The 17334-nt window shown below is 49.9% G+C and overlaps 1 protein-coding gene across 1 annotated transcript in view; it reads left to right on the plus strand.

Annotated features, from left to right (window-relative positions):
• The window catches only part of SAMM50 (SAMM50 sorting and assembly machinery component), a 30733-nt gene that overhangs the window by 8375 nt on the left and 5024 nt on the right, over positions 1 to 17334 (plus strand). The window contains exons 5-14 of the mRNA XM_072973656.1: positions 741 to 847; positions 1336 to 1466; positions 1700 to 1787; positions 4154 to 4282; positions 4761 to 4832; positions 5647 to 5733; positions 8378 to 8448; positions 10993 to 11060; positions 15183 to 15329; positions 15981 to 16122. Of these exons, the coding sequence (XP_072829757.1) occupies positions 741 to 847; positions 1336 to 1466; positions 1700 to 1787; positions 4154 to 4282; positions 4761 to 4832; positions 5647 to 5733; positions 8378 to 8448; positions 10993 to 11060; positions 15183 to 15329; positions 15981 to 16122 (1042 nt within the window). The remainder of the gene's footprint in view (positions 1 to 740; positions 848 to 1335; positions 1467 to 1699; positions 1788 to 4153; positions 4283 to 4760; positions 4833 to 5646; positions 5734 to 8377; positions 8449 to 10992; positions 11061 to 15182; positions 15330 to 15980; positions 16123 to 17334) is intronic.

Raw genomic sequence — 17334 nt, forward strand, 5'->3', positions numbered from 1 at the left:
GGGCGTACATGGAAACTGGGACTAGCTCTGTGCTTTCAGCTCCATTTTTCCATAAACCTAAAACCGCTCTAAACAACAAAGCCTCCTAATTAAAAAAAAGATAGTGCCAAGGCCCCACCCTGACCAACTGAGTCTGGGTACTTGGGAGCCCGTGCCTGAGCACCTGCGAGTCTGACAGCTCCCGGGTGCGGCTCATGTCCAGCCCCCACCTTTCTGTGAGAGGCGCTCGGCCCTGCACCCCGGGGCCCGCAGCGGGGAGGAGGCACCCCAAGGCCCCCACACTCCCAGCTTGAGGAAGGATAAAACCACTTGCTTCTGACATCTGTATCGAGTTTGTTGCTTCTCCGTCAGGGTTACTGGACCCCCTCTTGTCACGTGAATTCCTCGTTTTAATGTCATTTGAATCGAGGCCCCAAATAATCTCAAGGACCACACTAGTAGGGGACACGTACCTTTAGCAAATAATATGTGTTTTAAACAATCCACTTCTGGTCACTCCTTGCAGCTGAGTCTGACTGTTTGGGATCATTGACCACAAACCAGACACGGGTTTTGGTGTGGAAATGTGGTGTGGTTTTACGTGGGCGTGGTACTGAGCTTTGAAATAGAGCGTGTTTCCCACAGGAGGCTGTGAAGTGAGACGAGGCTTCAGTTTGTGTTCTGTCATTTCTAGTGGTGGGGCCGGATATGTAACTACACATTCCAGCTGTCTTTATTCTTTAATATCTTCGACTTAATAGGCGATGATGCGCTTCCAAATGGGTTAGACGTTACCTTTGAAGTGACGGAATTAAGAAGGTTGACGGGCAGCTACAACACCATGGTCGGGAACAACGAAGGCAGCATGGTACGGTCCAGCTCCCCTCCTGCCCGACAGTGCAGCTTCCACTTGTGAGCTTGTAAAACACGACTGTGCTCCAAAAACTGGCGGTGCTCCCAGAGCTCCTTCCTGCCCCTTAATCTTTGTTAGTAAGACATCCCGTAGTTCTCGGGACCCTTCCTGGAGCTGATTATAACATGCTTCGCTATAAACGTGGGTGGTTCAGGCCTGATTCGGGGCTATGAGATGTACTAGTTTCTTGGTCAGGTTCCCCTAAGCCCCAGACCCATGCGGTTGAGTTGTCTGAGCTTCACAGCTGGCAGGTTTAGCCTGCCCTCCAGTCCATCAGGTGTGTGCGCTCAGCGAAGGCGCGCTTTAAAGAGTGAAGCTGCAGGTGAAAGCCGGTCCTGGTCTATGTTCTTGTCCTGTTTCTTGAGTCCCTGAGCTAGCACAGTCTTTCTTAGAAGTTACTGTTCCTTCCGTTTAAACCACTGCCGTTTTTCCTTTCCTCCCAGGTCCTTGGCCTCAAACTCCCTAATCTTCTAGGTCGTGCAGAAAAGGTGACTTTTCAGTTTTCCTATGGAACCAAAGAAACTTCGTACGGCCTGTCCTTCTTCAAACCGCAGCCCGGAAACTTCGAAAGAAAGTAGGCAGCCATGCAGCTCATTGAGTTCAGTGGCCTGGTTTAAAGTTAAAGTAGATGGCTTGTTTGTGAAAAGAAACTTGGCAGAATCAGGTGACGCTTGTACAGTGTCACAGCGTGCTGTAGATTTCCTCGTGAAGATGAGCCCCAGAAGTGTGTTTAAATCTGTTAATTTAAATGTGTGCAGGTTACAATCACCACTCCAGCTTTTCAAGCTCTGTCCCCTTGTCTCCTAGTTTCTCTGTGAACTTGTATAAAGTGACTGGGCAGTTCCCTTGGAGCTCACTCCGGGAGACAGACAGAGGGATATCAGCCGAGTACAGTGTAAGTGGCTTTGCAGTCATTCGTTGCGTGCACTTGAGCAAGAACGAAGAGCCCATTTAACTGATTCCCAAAGACAGGAGGGACCGGGCTGGGAGCGCACAGACTTGGCTGGTCGGATGCTTGGAGCTGCAGGCACGGTTGCTGGGTCACCCTCTGCTCTCCATCCTCCTGTCAGTGGTCCCCGCCGGGCACCTCTTCACTGGCCAAGGACACATTGCCAGGGCCGGAGAGTGACTAACCTCTACCGTGGCAGCTCCTCTGACCCGGTCAGATTTCTTCCCTGCTTCTGACTTCCTGTAACGCCACCTGTTTGCCCTTCCTCGTCTGTGCTAAGATCGATCGCTGCAGGCAGCCAGTGAAGGTTACTTTAGGTTACCGAACGCTTTTAGTGTTGGTTTACGCCTAAGTTTTCCTTCTAGCAGGATGAGACACGTGGAATTACTATCACTGGACCACTTTCAGGCTTTATGGTGAACGCTGCTCTTTTTGCCTTCCTTTCTGCATCCATGCCTGCTCCCTCTCCTGTTCTAGGCTTTAGTTAATGAGGAAAGACCTTGAGACACAATGCCGTATAAAAGTAAGCTCCCAAGTGTGGTCTCCAGACTGGCAGCCTTGGCCTCACCTGCAGATTCCTGACTCTGCCTGACCTGCTGAATCAGCATCTCCAGGAATGGGGGCAGGAGAGTGTTTCTGCCCGATCCTCCTCCCCTCCCAGTGATTCTGGTCTGAGAGCCCCGAGTGCCTGCCTGAGCCTGCCTCCCGCTGTGTGCTCGGCGCCCTCTGGGCCCTCGAGACACTACAGCCACTCACCCTGCACACCCTCGCAGCCCAAAGTCACGAAAGCTCTGAGCGCTCTGCGGTAGCCCAGGAGGACACAGCTCAGGCACAGGCACGTGTGCCCATTGTCACCTCATCATGTGTGCAGGGAGTAGCCCTCAGACCCTCTGCCCTGAGCAGAGATGCGGACACCAGCACCTGGCGGACGTTCTCTTCAGCCCCGCCCTCCCCCAGCTCACAGTGGCCACCAGCAGGGTGGGCGGTTTCTCCCCAGCTCTCTCCCCCATGTCCCTTTTACCTCTGTCCCCTAAGCCATTTTTAAAGAGCAGACGCTAGCAGAGTAGAAACACCTCATTTGTCCACACAGCATAGAGATGAGAGACGTCAGGAGTGCTGGGATAGGCCCGGGGCTGGGGGCAAGGGGCCAGCCCTGCCGTGAGAGCAGAGGTGCTGGAGGAAGGGACTGCATCCTCCTCACCTGTGTCCTTGGTGTCTGCACAAAGTAGGGGCTGACTATGCAAGCAAAGTGGTGCCACCTGGTCCCTGCCTCATCCTCCTGATGGGAATCCAGAGATGTAGAATGTGTCTGCTCTGAGAACAGGGTTTCTCTTGTTAAGAGCCACCTTATACGAAAGGAAGAGGTAATTTAGGTCAGCTCTGCCCCCTCCGTGGGCATGTGGGAGAATAGCTGAACCTCTGGTGGCCCTCAGGGCAGAGATGGCAGGTGTACAGGGCTGCTTTCCCACCATCTGCTTCCCCGGGGCGTGGCTCGGAGCCTTGTGGGGGCCTGACAGGTAATCGTGCTGAGATGAGTTCCCCCAGGTTCTCACCCTGAAAGCCAACTGTGGGGTCTGGGCCTTCAGTTCTCTTGCAGGCCTGAGGGCTGTAGAGCATGCCCAGTGTGGGGCTCACTCAGGAGACTGTGACATGCCCTGGCTCCCTTGTAAGAGTTGCATCACGCTTGTGCTTCCTGAGACCACCAGATAATGTCGTTCGCTGTTCAGAAGCAACCTGGTCCTTTCTCTGAGATGGCAATCTAAGATGGGCTGGCCTGTTCTCGGGGGAAGGGGGTCAGGCCAAGAGGCGGGTCCCACTTGCCCCGACCCAGAGTCACTTGCTTCAGGCCTCTGCCTGCAGGAAGGAAGCTCGTCACTCGGCCGTAACCTTGTCTTACTGCCCTTTTCCGGGAGCTGATGTGGGGCATGTGGGCCACCCAGCCTGGCGGCAGACAACCAGGCGGGGCCTGTGTCGGGTGAGCTTAGAGACAGGAGAGACAGCGGTCGGTGAGGGGTTGCGTGCCGCTTTCAGACCAGCGGCCCTGTCTGCTGGCCCAGAGTGCGGCCCTGCCGCGCAGCTTCCCTCTGTTCCCAGCTGACCCCGCCTTTCTCCCGCCTTCCCGCCTGCCTCCCTCCGTTCCCCCCTTCTCCAGCTTCCCTCTTCTCTTCCTCTCTCCCAGCCATCATTGAAACAAATGTGTCTTAGGTTTTGGGTCAGTTAGAAATTTAATCACACCCCACCCCGGGACCTGATTCGGGACGACCCCCGCCTGCACGGCCGCAAAGCTGACCGTCTCCCGTGTGCCCTTGCAGTTTCCCGTGTGGAAGACCAGCCACACCGTCAAGTGGGAGGGCGTGTGGCGAGAGCTGGGCTGCCTCTCCAGGACGGCGTCGTTCGCTGTCCGAAAGGAGAGCGGGCACTCGCTGAAGTCGTCTCTCTCGGTAAGGACTTCCGTCCCGGGAGGTGTGCAGCTCCTGCTGCACGCGGGAGACTAGTCTCCGCCGACATCGGGAGGGACTGAGAGGTGTCACGGCTTGGGTGGCCAACGCGGTGCCTCCTGGTCACTTTGTGAATTTCCAGATGTGACCTCATGTCGCTTTTCCTGAGTAACATCATGGTAGCGGGAAACGATGTGATAAGTGCTGGCTGTGGCGTTCTAGCTGAAAGCTGGCTGAGCTGACTCGGGTCAGGTGTCACACTCCCTGAATGAACAAACTGGGTGTCGGGGGCGGCGCCTCCCTCCTAATGGACGTGAATTGTTTCTCCCACTCAGTTCCCTCGCTCACAACGCAGGGGTTTTGTCAAGAGTTTGAGAGTGCTTAGCAAGTGCTAGGCTAAAGTTGGTGCCCAGGGAGCATCTGTTGTTATTATATAGTCCTGTCTGAAGTGCAAATACCTCCAAGTCCAAATTTCTTTCAGCACGCCATGGTCATCGACTCTCGGAACTCCTCCATCCTACCAAGAAGAGGCGCTTTGCTGAAAGTTAACCAGGTAGTGATCCTTCGCCCGTGCCCGCCGCAGGCCTGGCGGCCCTGGAGGGATGGGGCGTCATGCACAGTAGTCTCGTTTTAACACTGAACGTTTTCCTTTAATTGTAAAAATCTCTCTAGAATGGCTTGCAAAGGTGTGCGTCCACTCTCGGGGTTCCTAGCCCTGGAATTGCTCCCTGTAGCTCGGGCTTTGCCTTCGCAGAGCACAGAGTAGGGGTAAGGCTCCGGCCTCTGTGACGGTGTCGCTCGGTAGGCCGGGAGGAAAGTTAGGAGTTGGTGTGAGTGATTCCTCTGGTTCCCCTTAAAGAACAGCTGAAGGCAGGGACTGTAACCCCTGTGCCTGCAGGCCCAGCAGGTGACCTCGGGGGGAGAAGCCGGCCATGGGGAGGGGGGCACTGATTGCTCTGTTGGCTGGATCCTCAGCTTCAGAGGACCAGCTCGAAATCAGATTTTCATATGAAATATGTCAAATTGTAAAAGGTTGGCTAATTTTTTTCCCAAACACTGATTAGGCCAAACAAGCCGTGGCATCCTTTGCAAGCTCTGTAATAAAATGTTGGTCTTGCCAGTGTATTTCTCTTGCGTATAATAATAAATAACTTTGTCTGCAGTTACTTGATGAGTTTGATGACTCTGTGTCTGTCAGTCCCCTGGTACCATCTAGAACAACTCGGATTTAGTTTCTCGGAGATGGAAGTAGTCTGTTGCCTTTCCCAAAATCCAAAACAGCAAAACTGAGTCCTAATTGCAGTGACATTTAGTAACCTCTGTAGTGAGTCTGTTTGCTCCATTTGACCTGAGGATTCTTCCCACAGGAGCTGGCAGGCTACACTGGAGGGGACGTGAGCTTCCTAAAAGAGGACGTTGAGCTTCAGTTGAATAAACAACTCATACTTGATTCGGTGAGTATCTAGCCAGAATACAGTCACCTGTGTTTATGCCCCTCGTTTTTGGAATCTTATTGGAAGGTCTCAGTTCCTGAATATGTCCAGCACTAAACAGGAAGTCGGAACACTAATGCTTGAAACTGAAGTGCTCGATCTTTTAACCTCAGCCAGAATTGAGGACCCTCCGGGGAGAAGTGATGATTAGTCTCTTTAAGCGTCATCTGTCAGTCTGACGCAGTGCCACGGCAGAGCCCCTTCCCCATTTATCAGCTCAGGGCCATCAAGAAAATGTGTCTGGGGGACCGAGGGGGCCACCTGCTTTACCTCCCGATGCTGCTTCCCTGGAAACTCGGAGTCTGCATCTTACTGCGCTAGGTCTTCAGGGCTCTGGGTGCTTCCAGGAATGTCTTTGTTTAATCTTTTTAACCCAGTTTGGTTTAGTTCCTTCTAATTCCCTCAGGACATGAGGAGGAGGTGCTGGATTCTCACTGGGGCAGTGGGGCCCTGGCCTGGGAGACATGGTGTTTATTCTCCAGTCTTCCCAGCACCGCTCTCCACACCCCTGCTGCTGCCTGTGCCCTTAGCTACCTTAAAGTAGGGGGTGCTGGGGGAGGGTACAGTGCAGTCATGGAATGCGCGCTTAGCGTGCATGAGGTCCTGGGTTCAATCCCCAGTGCCTCCTTTAAAATAAGTAAATGAACTCGCGTCCCCCATTAAATCAAGCAGCCAATCAATCAATCAATCTGCTCTTAAAAAAAGAAAACAAACTCTGGGAAGGAGTGAGTTTTAATGAAATGGTACACGCGTGTAATTTAAAAATCCCGTCACTGCTTCTGCTCAGTCCTGGGCTTGGTGCACTGAGATCGGTTCCTGCCTTTCCCCTCCGCTGCTCTTCCGGAGGCTGCCGGGGCCTCTCTCTGTCCCCTTCTGTGTCGCCTCCACTGCATGACCCCCTCGTCATTCGACTCCGTTATTGCTGCCTTCTCCTTCCACACTTGTCTCTCCTTCTCAGCCTCTTTTCCCTCCCACCCCTCCCTCCTTCCCTCCTTGCAGGTGTACAAGCTGCCAGGCACTGGGCACTAAGAACGCCTCAGTAAATAAAACACAGTTCCTGCTCTTACGTTCTGGTGAAGGGTGGCCCGCAAGCTGTAGATCTACATGTAGCTTAGCAGGTGGTGATAAGTGATGTGATGAACAGCACAGCAGAGTAAAGGGCTAGAGAGGGACCAGAAGGGGTGCATCTTAGCTGAGACTGTCAGGGGAGGCGTCTCTGAGGCCCCTAGCACTTAGAGCGATTGGAAGTGAGCCCCGTCTGCCTGCCCACGATGGCGTCTCCCGCCACGCGGAGCCGCTCAGGTTCAGCTCGGGCAGCGGAGGGCTGGAATTGACCTGGCCTCGGGTGTTGCCAGGTGAGGTGGACACAAGTCGGTGAGTTTTAGTGGTGGGCCTGGGTAAGGAGGGAGCATGGGCAGGAGGGAACGAGGGGGCCGTTCGTAGGTCCTGCTGGTGTCAAAGAATTGGGGGGCTGGTGCGAGAGGGAGCCAGTGGGAAGACGTAGGTGGGGGGTTGACTGGGAGCCTTGGGCGCTCATGGTCCTGAGGTCCCTGGGGACATGAGGCACAGTGGAGTTGTCTCAGGTGGGTAGTCAGCTCTGTTGTTGCTCCCTTGTTAGGCCTGCGCCCTAGGTTGTGACGGGCAGGCAGGCGGAGGGGGGTGGAGGACGGGTGCCGGGGTAACCGGGGGCTCTCAGTCGGGAGGGGAGCTGCCCCCAGAGCGCCCGGGGCCTTTGATCTGTAGCATCTGTCATGTGGTTGAACAAGGACTTGGATTTCTCAGAATAGTGTCCATTGGGCCTGCTCTGCCCACTCTGTCCCAGTTCTCGTCTGTTGTCTCTCCTACTGAAGCTTCTGAAGAAGAGGTATCGGAGCAGCTTGGAAGGCCTGGGAACTTGCAAGTCCGAGAGAGGGCAGGAAGGGGAGAGTGTGGGGGTTGCTCAGGAGACGAGGGCCGGGGCGAGGCCCTGGGGAGCCTCGTGCTGGTGTAAGGCGTCGGGGGTTAGGTTTGTGTGGATTACGTGGGTGTGGAGGTTGCATCCCTGACCGAGGCTTAGGTCACTGCCCCTGAGCTGTGAGAGACAGGGCTCTGTCCCCAAGGACTGGGCGGGCAGCTTGTCTTCGCACTTCTTAGTGGCGGGAGCGGAGTACCCTGCGCCTGCCTTCCCTGCGACACCTGGGCCCTCAGCCCCCTTGGGCTTTGCGGCTGAGCCAGAGAGGCCTGGGCAGCTGCGGAATCACTTGCCGGGGCCACGGCTGGTCCCGCTGGGCTTGGGGGAGACGAGGTTGCTGCCCTGTGTGGGGGCAGGAGCCAGGCCCTGCTTAGGGTTTGGGCTTGTTTTTCGCTTGTGTCCAGTATGTCTTTATTTGACACTTGAAGTTGCAAGTTATAAAAGTATCCACAAAACTCCTTGACCTGTAGCTCTTCTAGTGCACGAGCCAGGTGTCCCCTCCTGCAGCCCGCGTGCCCCTGCCCAGGGCTTGGCACGCCGTGGGGGCTGGGCCCAGGGCCAGCGACCAGGTCTCAGTGCAGCTTCTGTCTGCCAACGCTCATTGGAATGGAAGCAACGCTGGAGTAAAACGATTGTTTGTTTATATTTCAATAGGTTTTCTCAGCGTCTCTCTGGGGTGGAATGTTGGTACCCATGGGTGATAAACCATCAAGTATTGCCGATAGGTAAGTAACAGGAGAGGACTGGGTAGTTTGCAGACGGTTTCCTTTGGGTCTTTCTGGTTGGTTTCCTACAAGATATTTTAGAGAAGTTTAACTGTTGAGGAAAGCAGATATTTCGAATTTTAATGTAGTTTTTGTGTTTAAGCTCATTTCAGAATACACAGTACATCTCATACTTAATATTTTTTTGCTTTTTGGGGGAGAGGGAGAGTTAACTCACTTCATTATATTAACAGTTTTCTATTCTCTTTTGAGTATGAAAGAATACAGTTCATAGATGTTGTAGAAATATAAAAATAGAGAAACATTTTAGAAAGTAGAACAGTCCTGCTCAGTGATAAGCAGAGTTAGCATTTGGGACTACAGTGACCCCTGAACGACCCTGGGGGGCTCATCCAAGTATAATTTACAGTCGGCCCTCTGCACCCACTGTTCCTCCACATCGCAGATTCAGCCAAGCACCGACCGTGCAGCACTGTAGTATGTGCTGTTGAAAAATACCCGCGTACGGGAGGACCTGTGCAGGTCAGACCTGCCTTATTCAAGGGTCAACTGTGTTTCCTCTTAGTCGGTTTCCTTGTGCAGGTGTATGTGTGTGTGCACATGATAAGTTTATGCACACATCTATATGGTTGATACACTGTGTTTTGCATACAGTTTTGTGTCCTCTCTGCTTTCTTAAAATTATAGAGTAAATCATTCACCAAATCATGGGAAATTTTTCATAAGCAGCGTTTTAATGTTTCATTATTTGCATATAAGTAACCCTGTGAAGAACATAACCTTGTGAATAATTTTTGTTCATTTTATTTTCTGAGGAGCAATTCCTCAGTGTGGAATCACTATCTCAAAAGAATAAGAGCATTTGGAAGGCTCGTAAAGAACAGTGCTGGAGCCTGCCTGTCAGGAAGCTCCTGGCGGCTTCGGCTCCTGCCGGCAGAGTGTGAAGTTGCACCTGTTGCTTATTTTGGTTGCTCTTAATAGAAATTCTGACAGTTATCTTGGAGCCAAGGAATTCTTTCATCTTGCATTAGTTAAAATGTTGTTTTAGCCTTTTCAGATGGCAGTTTGGAAGTAGAAAAAAATTTTTTTAACTCCAAATTCTGGAACCTAACATTTTCACCTCCGTGAATCTAATGTACAGAAATACACTCCTGAGAGAACAAGGATTTATAGAAAAGGATGTCCATCAGTAGCATTGTTGGTAATAGCAGAAATTCTAAAACTGCCTCTAGGAAAATGATTAAATTCAAACACAGCCATTCTAAAGAGACTGTGTAATTGTTTAAAAGGACGAGGTGACGTCCATAAGTGGAAGTGTACATGGAAGTGTGTTCAGTTGCCTGCTCTCTGGTCAGGGGAATGTGTGTGTGTGTGTGTGTGTTTGCAGCCACCACACTGAGGGTCTGGAAAGTCAGCCACCAAACCAGTGACAGCAGTCAGCCCTGGCAGCGGGGACACGGTGGGCAGATGAAGGGCGAGGAAGAACTTTTTCTCTTTTTGTGCTTCCTGGATCATTTTAATTCTTTCAAAAGAATATATGGAATTTATCATTTAAAAAAAAAAGTAAATGGACCTTGCTCTTTGTTTTTGTAATGGATGTTAATAGGGTATTCAGAAAAGCTTTGCTTAGAAATCCCAAATAGTAAAAACACATTTATAGACTTTTAAACTCAAGTTCCAATGAATAAATTCACAAAGGCTTTTATCCAGGGGGACAATCAGAGGAACAGCGCGCTGTTCCCTTTGTACTGCTTCAGACCCAGGGACGTTGGTGGGGCCGCGGGGCCAGTGCTACTGTCGCCCCCATGGCAGACGTGGTGGGAAGACTGGGCACAGCTTCTCTGGTCATTTTAATTCATTGTTTAGTAATTACCAGGGTCTACAGCTGGGTTCTAATGAAAGCTGTTAGATTTTATAGAAAGTGGACGGGATTTCTAGTAATTTTTTAATTCATGCTTTTCATTTTACTCAGATATAGTTTAAAAGAGTATGATAACCCAGTTCATTAAGAAACACAAGGGAATTCATTAAAAATTTTTTAATATATACTTTTCTCCTAATTAAAAATCACTATAGAAAATACCAAAAAAATGTAAAATTACAATACCTCTGTATTGGTCTCTTTCTTTCTAGTATTTTCCTCTATTTGTAAAGTTCGGATCATACTGTTACATAATTTGTGTCCCTCTTCTTTTTAAACTTACGTAACTTAAGTTTTACCTTAATTATTGTGAGCACGTAGGAGGCTGTTTTGAAAAGGAGCAGCTTAGTGAACTCTTACAAGCAGGGACGATTCCTTTACAGCAAACTGTCCCCCTGAGGGTCTTTATCTGAGCCTTGAAGTTTGAAGTGTTTCTTTAGATGTTTAGATTTGGGTTAGGTTAGAAGTTTTGATTTTTATGAAACTCAGCACACTCCCGGGCATCTTCCAAATTCATGAATGATTCAGCACGGGGAAAGTTGCGGACAAGGCAGGACGCACGTGTGCCTCCTGATGTCGACTGTCCCCGCTGGCTCTCCTCTGATATCCACCTCCTCTTGCAGATTCTACCTCGGGGGACCCACGAGCGTGCGGGGCTTCAGCATGCACAGCGTCGGGCCGCAGAGCGAAGGTCTGTTGTCCCCACGATATGTACGCCAAACTGGAAAAACTGAGCTGACGGTGGCTTCTCATTTTTGAAAGCATATGTGTGTTTAAACTGCCTCAATAGTAGATGTTCACATGTCACCAGTGGAACTGGCACCCGACACAGCATCCACCACACAGCAGGCCAGGAAAGGCGTCTGTGGAGGAGATGATAGAAAACGAGAGAACAGAACTAAGCAGAGGTTCACGACGGTGGCCTCTGGTCCCGTTGCCCAGAGCTGACACGTGTGAGCGTCCTGTTTAAACACACACGCCCACACATGCGTGCTGTGTGGACGTGTGTGTGGACGTGCTGTGTTCTGACCTGGTCCTCCCGCCACCCCGCAGTAATGACGTACAAAAAGACTTTAATACGAATAAGTACTTTACTGTTTTTAATGGCTGCTTAATTCGTCTTATTGACAAGCCATGATTTTTTTAAATTAATGGGACTTAAAATTTTTTTTGAAATATGATATGATAACTTTAATATCACGATAAGCATGCATTTCAATAAGAAGACCTGGAGGAGGTACAGCACAACGTTAATTATGGTTTTATCTGGGTGATGAGAATTACGAATAATTTTAGTACATCTTTTAAAATGCATTTCTGCACTTTCCAAATTTTCTGCAAGTCTCCATTAAGTTTGTTTATTGAGATATAGATGATTTACAATACTCTAAGTTTTAGACGCACAACAATTTTTACAACAAATTTTTCCGTGAGTCATGATTCTTAAAAGATTCTGCTCCATTTATACTTATTCTAAAACATTGGCTACACCTGCTGTGTAATGGGCTTTATTTTTGAGAACTGTTTTAGGTGAACGGAAAACTTGGGCACAAAGTGCAGTGCTCCGCTGCCCCCGCCCATAGCACCCTTTGTCAGTGGCATCTCGCGATCCTGTGGGGCCCTCGTTAGAGCTGAGAGCCAGCGCTGATGTGTGATTGCTGACTAGGTCCCATGTCCACATTAGGGCTCGCTTTGTGTGGCCTTGTTTCATGGGCTTTGACAAGCGCACAGTGGCGTGTATCTACCATTACAGTATCCCGCAGAAGGGTTTCACCGGCCTAAAAATTCACCACGCTCCATCCACCTCTTCATTCCTCCCTCTCTTCTCCCTCCTTACTTCCTGGCAACCACTGACCTTTACTATCTCCATAGTTCTGCCTTTTCCGGAATGGCATATAATTGGAATCATGCGGTATGTGCCCTTTTCTGACTGGCCTTCTTGACTAAGCAGTATGCACTTAAGGTTCTCCCATGTCTTTTTTCTTTATAATGTATTTTTTAGATTTTTGTTTTTACATATATACATTTAAAAATTTGAATATAAGTGATTTACAATATTAATTAGTTTCAGTTGTACAACCTAGTGATTCGACCCTCCGTATTTTTTTACAGCTTGATTGCTCACGTGTTTTTATCACCGAATAATATTCCACTGTGTGGCTGTACCACAGGTTGTTTATGCACTCACCTACCGAAGGACAGCTTGCCTGCAGGACTCCCGGTCTTTGGCAATTATGAGTAAAGCTGACATAAACATCTATGTGCAGTTTTTTATTTGGACATAAGGTTTCAGCTCATTTGGGTAAATAGCAAGGAGCCCAGTCGCTGGATTGTATGATGGAACTATGTTTAGCTTTGTAAGGAACTGCCAGATTGTCTTCCAAAATAGCTCTAGCATTTTGCATTCCCAGCAGCAGTAAATCAGAAAGACAAAAGCCTGGTGATCTTTCATGGCTGCTTGCTTCATCCTCCTACCTTACTGCAGTCTTTATAGACCAGACCCCAAGATTCAGACGTTTAGACTGGTTCCTTTTCCCTTAGAATTATATAACAATGTGCCAGCGTATTTAATAGCCTAACTGAATCTCTGTGTTTGTCTGTAAGTTTGACTTTATAACATAAAGCTCCAGATGCGGACTCGCTAGATCAAAGGGTTTTGAGATTCTTCAGTTTTCATATTGGTCTCTGGAGAGTTTGTCTCACTCATACTCTCCCCCAGCAGTGAGTGAGAATTCCTGTTTCTGGAACTGTCTCTAATACTTGACATTTTGTCAGAGGATCTCCACATGTATTAGAATCTTTAAAAACATTATTTAAATGGATGCGTGTTCTTTTAGAGTGATTTAGTAGTGTGTCTCTCTCTCTCTTTTTTGAAAAGTAACAGTTTCTTTTAGTGACTGTGAAAGTTTTGGAATCTGATTTAATTTGCTTGAAAGTTAAAACATAAATTCCTTATTAAAAGGCCATTGGTAAGATTCCATGGCAAGAAGGTAAACTGCTGTGGCTTTTCGTGAAAGCAGTTTGACAATTCGTATCAAAAGCCTAAAACATACGAGCAAGGATTATTGAAAATAATAGTCCCAAACTATCTTCACACTGTGGAATATTACACAGCAGTGAGGATGAACAAGTTAGAGCCTCTGGCTGGATGGCACGAATGAGCACTGGAAACGTGCCCCCCACCCCCCAAAAAAAGCCAGACTCAGAGGGTGCATGCTGTGTGATTCCATCCGTGTGATTTGTAGACATGGTGAGATGGTCTGTGCCGTCGGACGCTGGCTGCACTTGGCCTGAGTGGTAGGTTGTGATTACAAAGGAGAACAGGGCCTTCTGGGGGCTGCACGTGTCTGTTTCTCAGTCTAGGTGCTCACTATAGTCTGTGCTCCGTGTGTGGAGAGTCACTGAGCCATATACACTTAGGTGTATGTACTTTGTGTGTGTTTTACTTCAAGACCGTTTAAAATGTGTGTGTGCAAGGAAGCCCATCACCTCTTCACGTCCACTGTCAAGTTCAACACCAATATGGCAGCAGTCAAAGGATAGGTCATTATATTACGGCACATGTAAGTGATTATTCCAGCATCAAGATCACATTTTCAAAGAATACAAAGTATTAGAGGGAAGTGCTTACAGTATATTAAACAAACAAACAAAAGGCCAGGATAAAATGACTCACATTTTATTTTCTTATTATTCGTTATAATTCACTGGACAAAAGAATACCAGGGTGTTAGCTGGTTATCTCAGAATGCTGGAATTAAAGGAGAATTTCCTTTTTTTCCTGCTTCTATGTATTTATCAGATTTCCCACAATGAGTATATTACTTTGTGATTAAAGTAAAATAGGTTATTTAAGAAAAGAGAGCGACACTTGCTGGGAAAGGAAGGCAGACCTGGCTGACCTCCTGTTACCTGTTCAGTCTTTGTTTCCTCTGGAGCTTCAGTATCAGTAGGGACGGAGGAGGTGCTGGAGTCTTTAAACAAATAAGCAGCTCATTCCTTGAGGCTGATCTTGGAGGCAGCCGGTATTTTTCTCTTTCATGATCTGTCATTTTGTATTAAAGGAGACTAAGACGCTTTACAAAGAGTCTTTTGTAGCAAAGTATACACATTTCAGTTTTTTTGTTGTTGTTGCGTTAATGTTGAGGCTCTTTGTAGTTAAAATGAAATGGATAGGAACATTTTTAGAAATAACACGTATGTGTGCTCTCAGTGAATAGTCTTGAATTTTAGCAAAGGTAACCTTTGTCCAAAAAAAAAAAACAAAACCCGCAAGTGGTCCTAAATCTTTACAAATGAGCGTCTTTGTAGAGCCGAGCTAGGACGGCTTCCTTGTGCAGTGGGTGGGTAGCAGATTCTTCCTGGTTCTGTACAGCCGTTTCCAGGAACTGCAGAGGCACTTTGTGTACCTTGTGTCTCTGTATCGTTGTCTTAACATTTGCAAAATAATGCATTTCTTTGCCAAGTGACAGTGACTGGTCACCCGCAGCTGTGGAAGAAGTGGTTTGCAAGAGTTTATTACTTTACTCCGAGCATGTTACAGATAACGATAAATTCCTGATTTCATTCTTTCCTAATTACACACTAGCTTTTTTTTTTTTTCAGTTAAAGCAAATTATAAAAGCAGGAGAAGAAGATCATTTCAGAAAGATGGTTTGAAATGAGGCCAGCAGGAGTTAGAAGAGCAGCTGCTCGCAGACGCGGGCACGGAGAGTGGTGGGCACAGCACGCGTCTCGCTCGTGAAAATGGTGGCACATCAGTGTGATTTTGAGCCTGTGACCTCGTTCTGATCTGCACTCCTTGCTCACCTAGGAGACTACCTGGGCGGAGAGGCGTACTGGGCCGGCGGCCTGCACCTGTACACCCCGTTGCCTTTCCGACCGGGCCAGGGCGGCTTCGGAGAGCTGTTCAGAACACACTTTTTCCTCAACGCGGGAAACCTCTGCAACCTCAACTACGGTAAAGCCAGGACCACGTGGCAGCCCCGCGGCGCGGGCGGCCCGTGCGAGAGTGCAAGGCACGGCAGGTGTCCGCGTCTCACTCAGATTACGTCGTCTAAAGTGCAGGGGCTGCGCCCTCCGTAGTTCCCACACTCCTGATGCAGTGCCCAGAGTAAAGGTGTTGGCTGAATGAATGAAAAAAGCAGGAAAAACCATCATCTAATGCTGTCTTACAAAGAAAAGTCTATTTATTGAGCAAACTTTCTTGAGCCCCTACTCTGTGCCAGTCATTAAGGCCACAGAGCTGAGCATGAGCTGGTCCCTTGTCTGGGTGCTCAGGGCCCAAGAGTCACAGGTGCGTCCAGCTAGGAGGACACGGGGGAGGGGTCTGGAAACCAGGGCTTGGAGTAGGGCTTCCCGGGTGGTCAGTGGCCGGGGAAATGCTATTCGAGGCAAAGGGAGCAGAGTGTGCCAGGCCATGAGAATGGGGAGGAAGTGCGGCCCCCAGCCCGCTTGACTTTGGTCCTGTCTCACTTCATTCATTCTCCTCGACTGTCTAGGCCTGGCTTGAAAAATCACCGGAGGCCACACAGCGGGGAGGGAGGCAGGACTTACCCGAGGGCAGCAGGGGCCACGCACTGTAGCTCACGTCCCTCTTCTCGCTTTTCAGGGGAGGGCCCCAGAGCTCACATTCGGAAGCTGGCGGAGTGCATCCGCTGGTCTTACGGCGCCGGGATCGTCCTCAGGCTCGGCAACATCGCGCGGCTGGAGCTGAATTACTGCGTCCCCATGGGCGTGCAGGGGGGCGACAGGTGGGTGCGGGCGTTCCTCTCCACTGGTCCATGGCTCTTTCTTGTCACGGTACTTTGTTTTGGACGTTAGTTAATATCTCACCAGTGGCCTTTAAGACTCAAGACTTCAGGGAAAATTGAATCGTTAGCTGAAGAATGAAAACACCCGTGTTTTTCTCCGTTGGATTTCTCCCCATCCAGTGTGAGGGAAAATGTGCTGTGTCCCGGGCCCCCGCCTCACACTATGGGTGCTTGTGCCCAAGGAGCAGGAGCCCCTCTCCCGGCCTGGCTGGCGGCGGCCGCTGGCGTCGCTGACCCTGCGCTGAGGGCAGAGGGAGGTGTTGCGGGCGGTGGCAGCAGCCAGGAGCTCGGAGGTCGGGGTGGGCGCAGAGGCTCCCGCCGCAGAGGCCGTGCTCCCCAGGCCGCTCCCCGCGGTGGTTTGCACCCGCCCTCTTGGCCTTTCTCCACCAGTCATTTTACTGAACAAGGTTTGCTGGGTATTACATGGATGAACGTGGTATAAGGCCATTTATATTTATGGAAGTTGGTTTTGTTCTTGAATTATTCGGTATGTGTTGTAGAACGTTTAAGAAGTCCAAAGTGCTGTCCTCAGTAGTGCGCGCGGTCGGCTCGGCGAGTGTGACAGCCCCGCAGTCCGGGTCCTTCCCGGCAGGCGTTTCTGCCTCATGTCTGGAGGCCGGGAAGCCCTGGGTCAGAGCGCTGGCAGATCTGGGCCCTGATGAAGGGTCCTCTGCCTGGTCTGCAGATGGCGACTTCCCTCTGTGTCCTTACTTGGCAGAGAGAGAGCAGGCTCTGTGGTGTCTCTTATGTAGACACTCATCCCACCACGCGGGCCCCATCTTGAATGAGGCACCTCATCTCAGGTGCCATAATGACCTCCCAAAGGCCCCGCCTCCGGATACTGTCACCTGGCGGGGGTGGGCGTTGAGGGCTTCCGCACGGAGGGCCTGGGGGACACAGACGTGCCGCCCATGACCTCGTGTTCCTGTTTTCATGCTCACCCATCTCAGCGCTCTAGGCTACTTTTTTTTCTTTTGGGTGTTCTGTCTACAGTCAGTCACGGTGCTGAGTCACAGCCCAGGTTTCAAGCATGAAGCTGTGGTTTGTCCTGGTTTAAGGAAATGCTCTGCAGCTTTACTCCCGCTGTCTCCAGCCTGGTGGGTGATGGCGTTTTGAAAGGAGCACATAAGAAAGCTTTTAACAAAGCGTTAG

Source organism: Vicugna pacos, chromosome 12, assembly GCF_048564905.1.
Source record: "Vicugna pacos chromosome 12, VicPac4, whole genome shotgun sequence".
Taxonomy (NCBI): Eukaryota; Metazoa; Chordata; class Mammalia; order Artiodactyla; family Camelidae; genus Vicugna; species Vicugna pacos.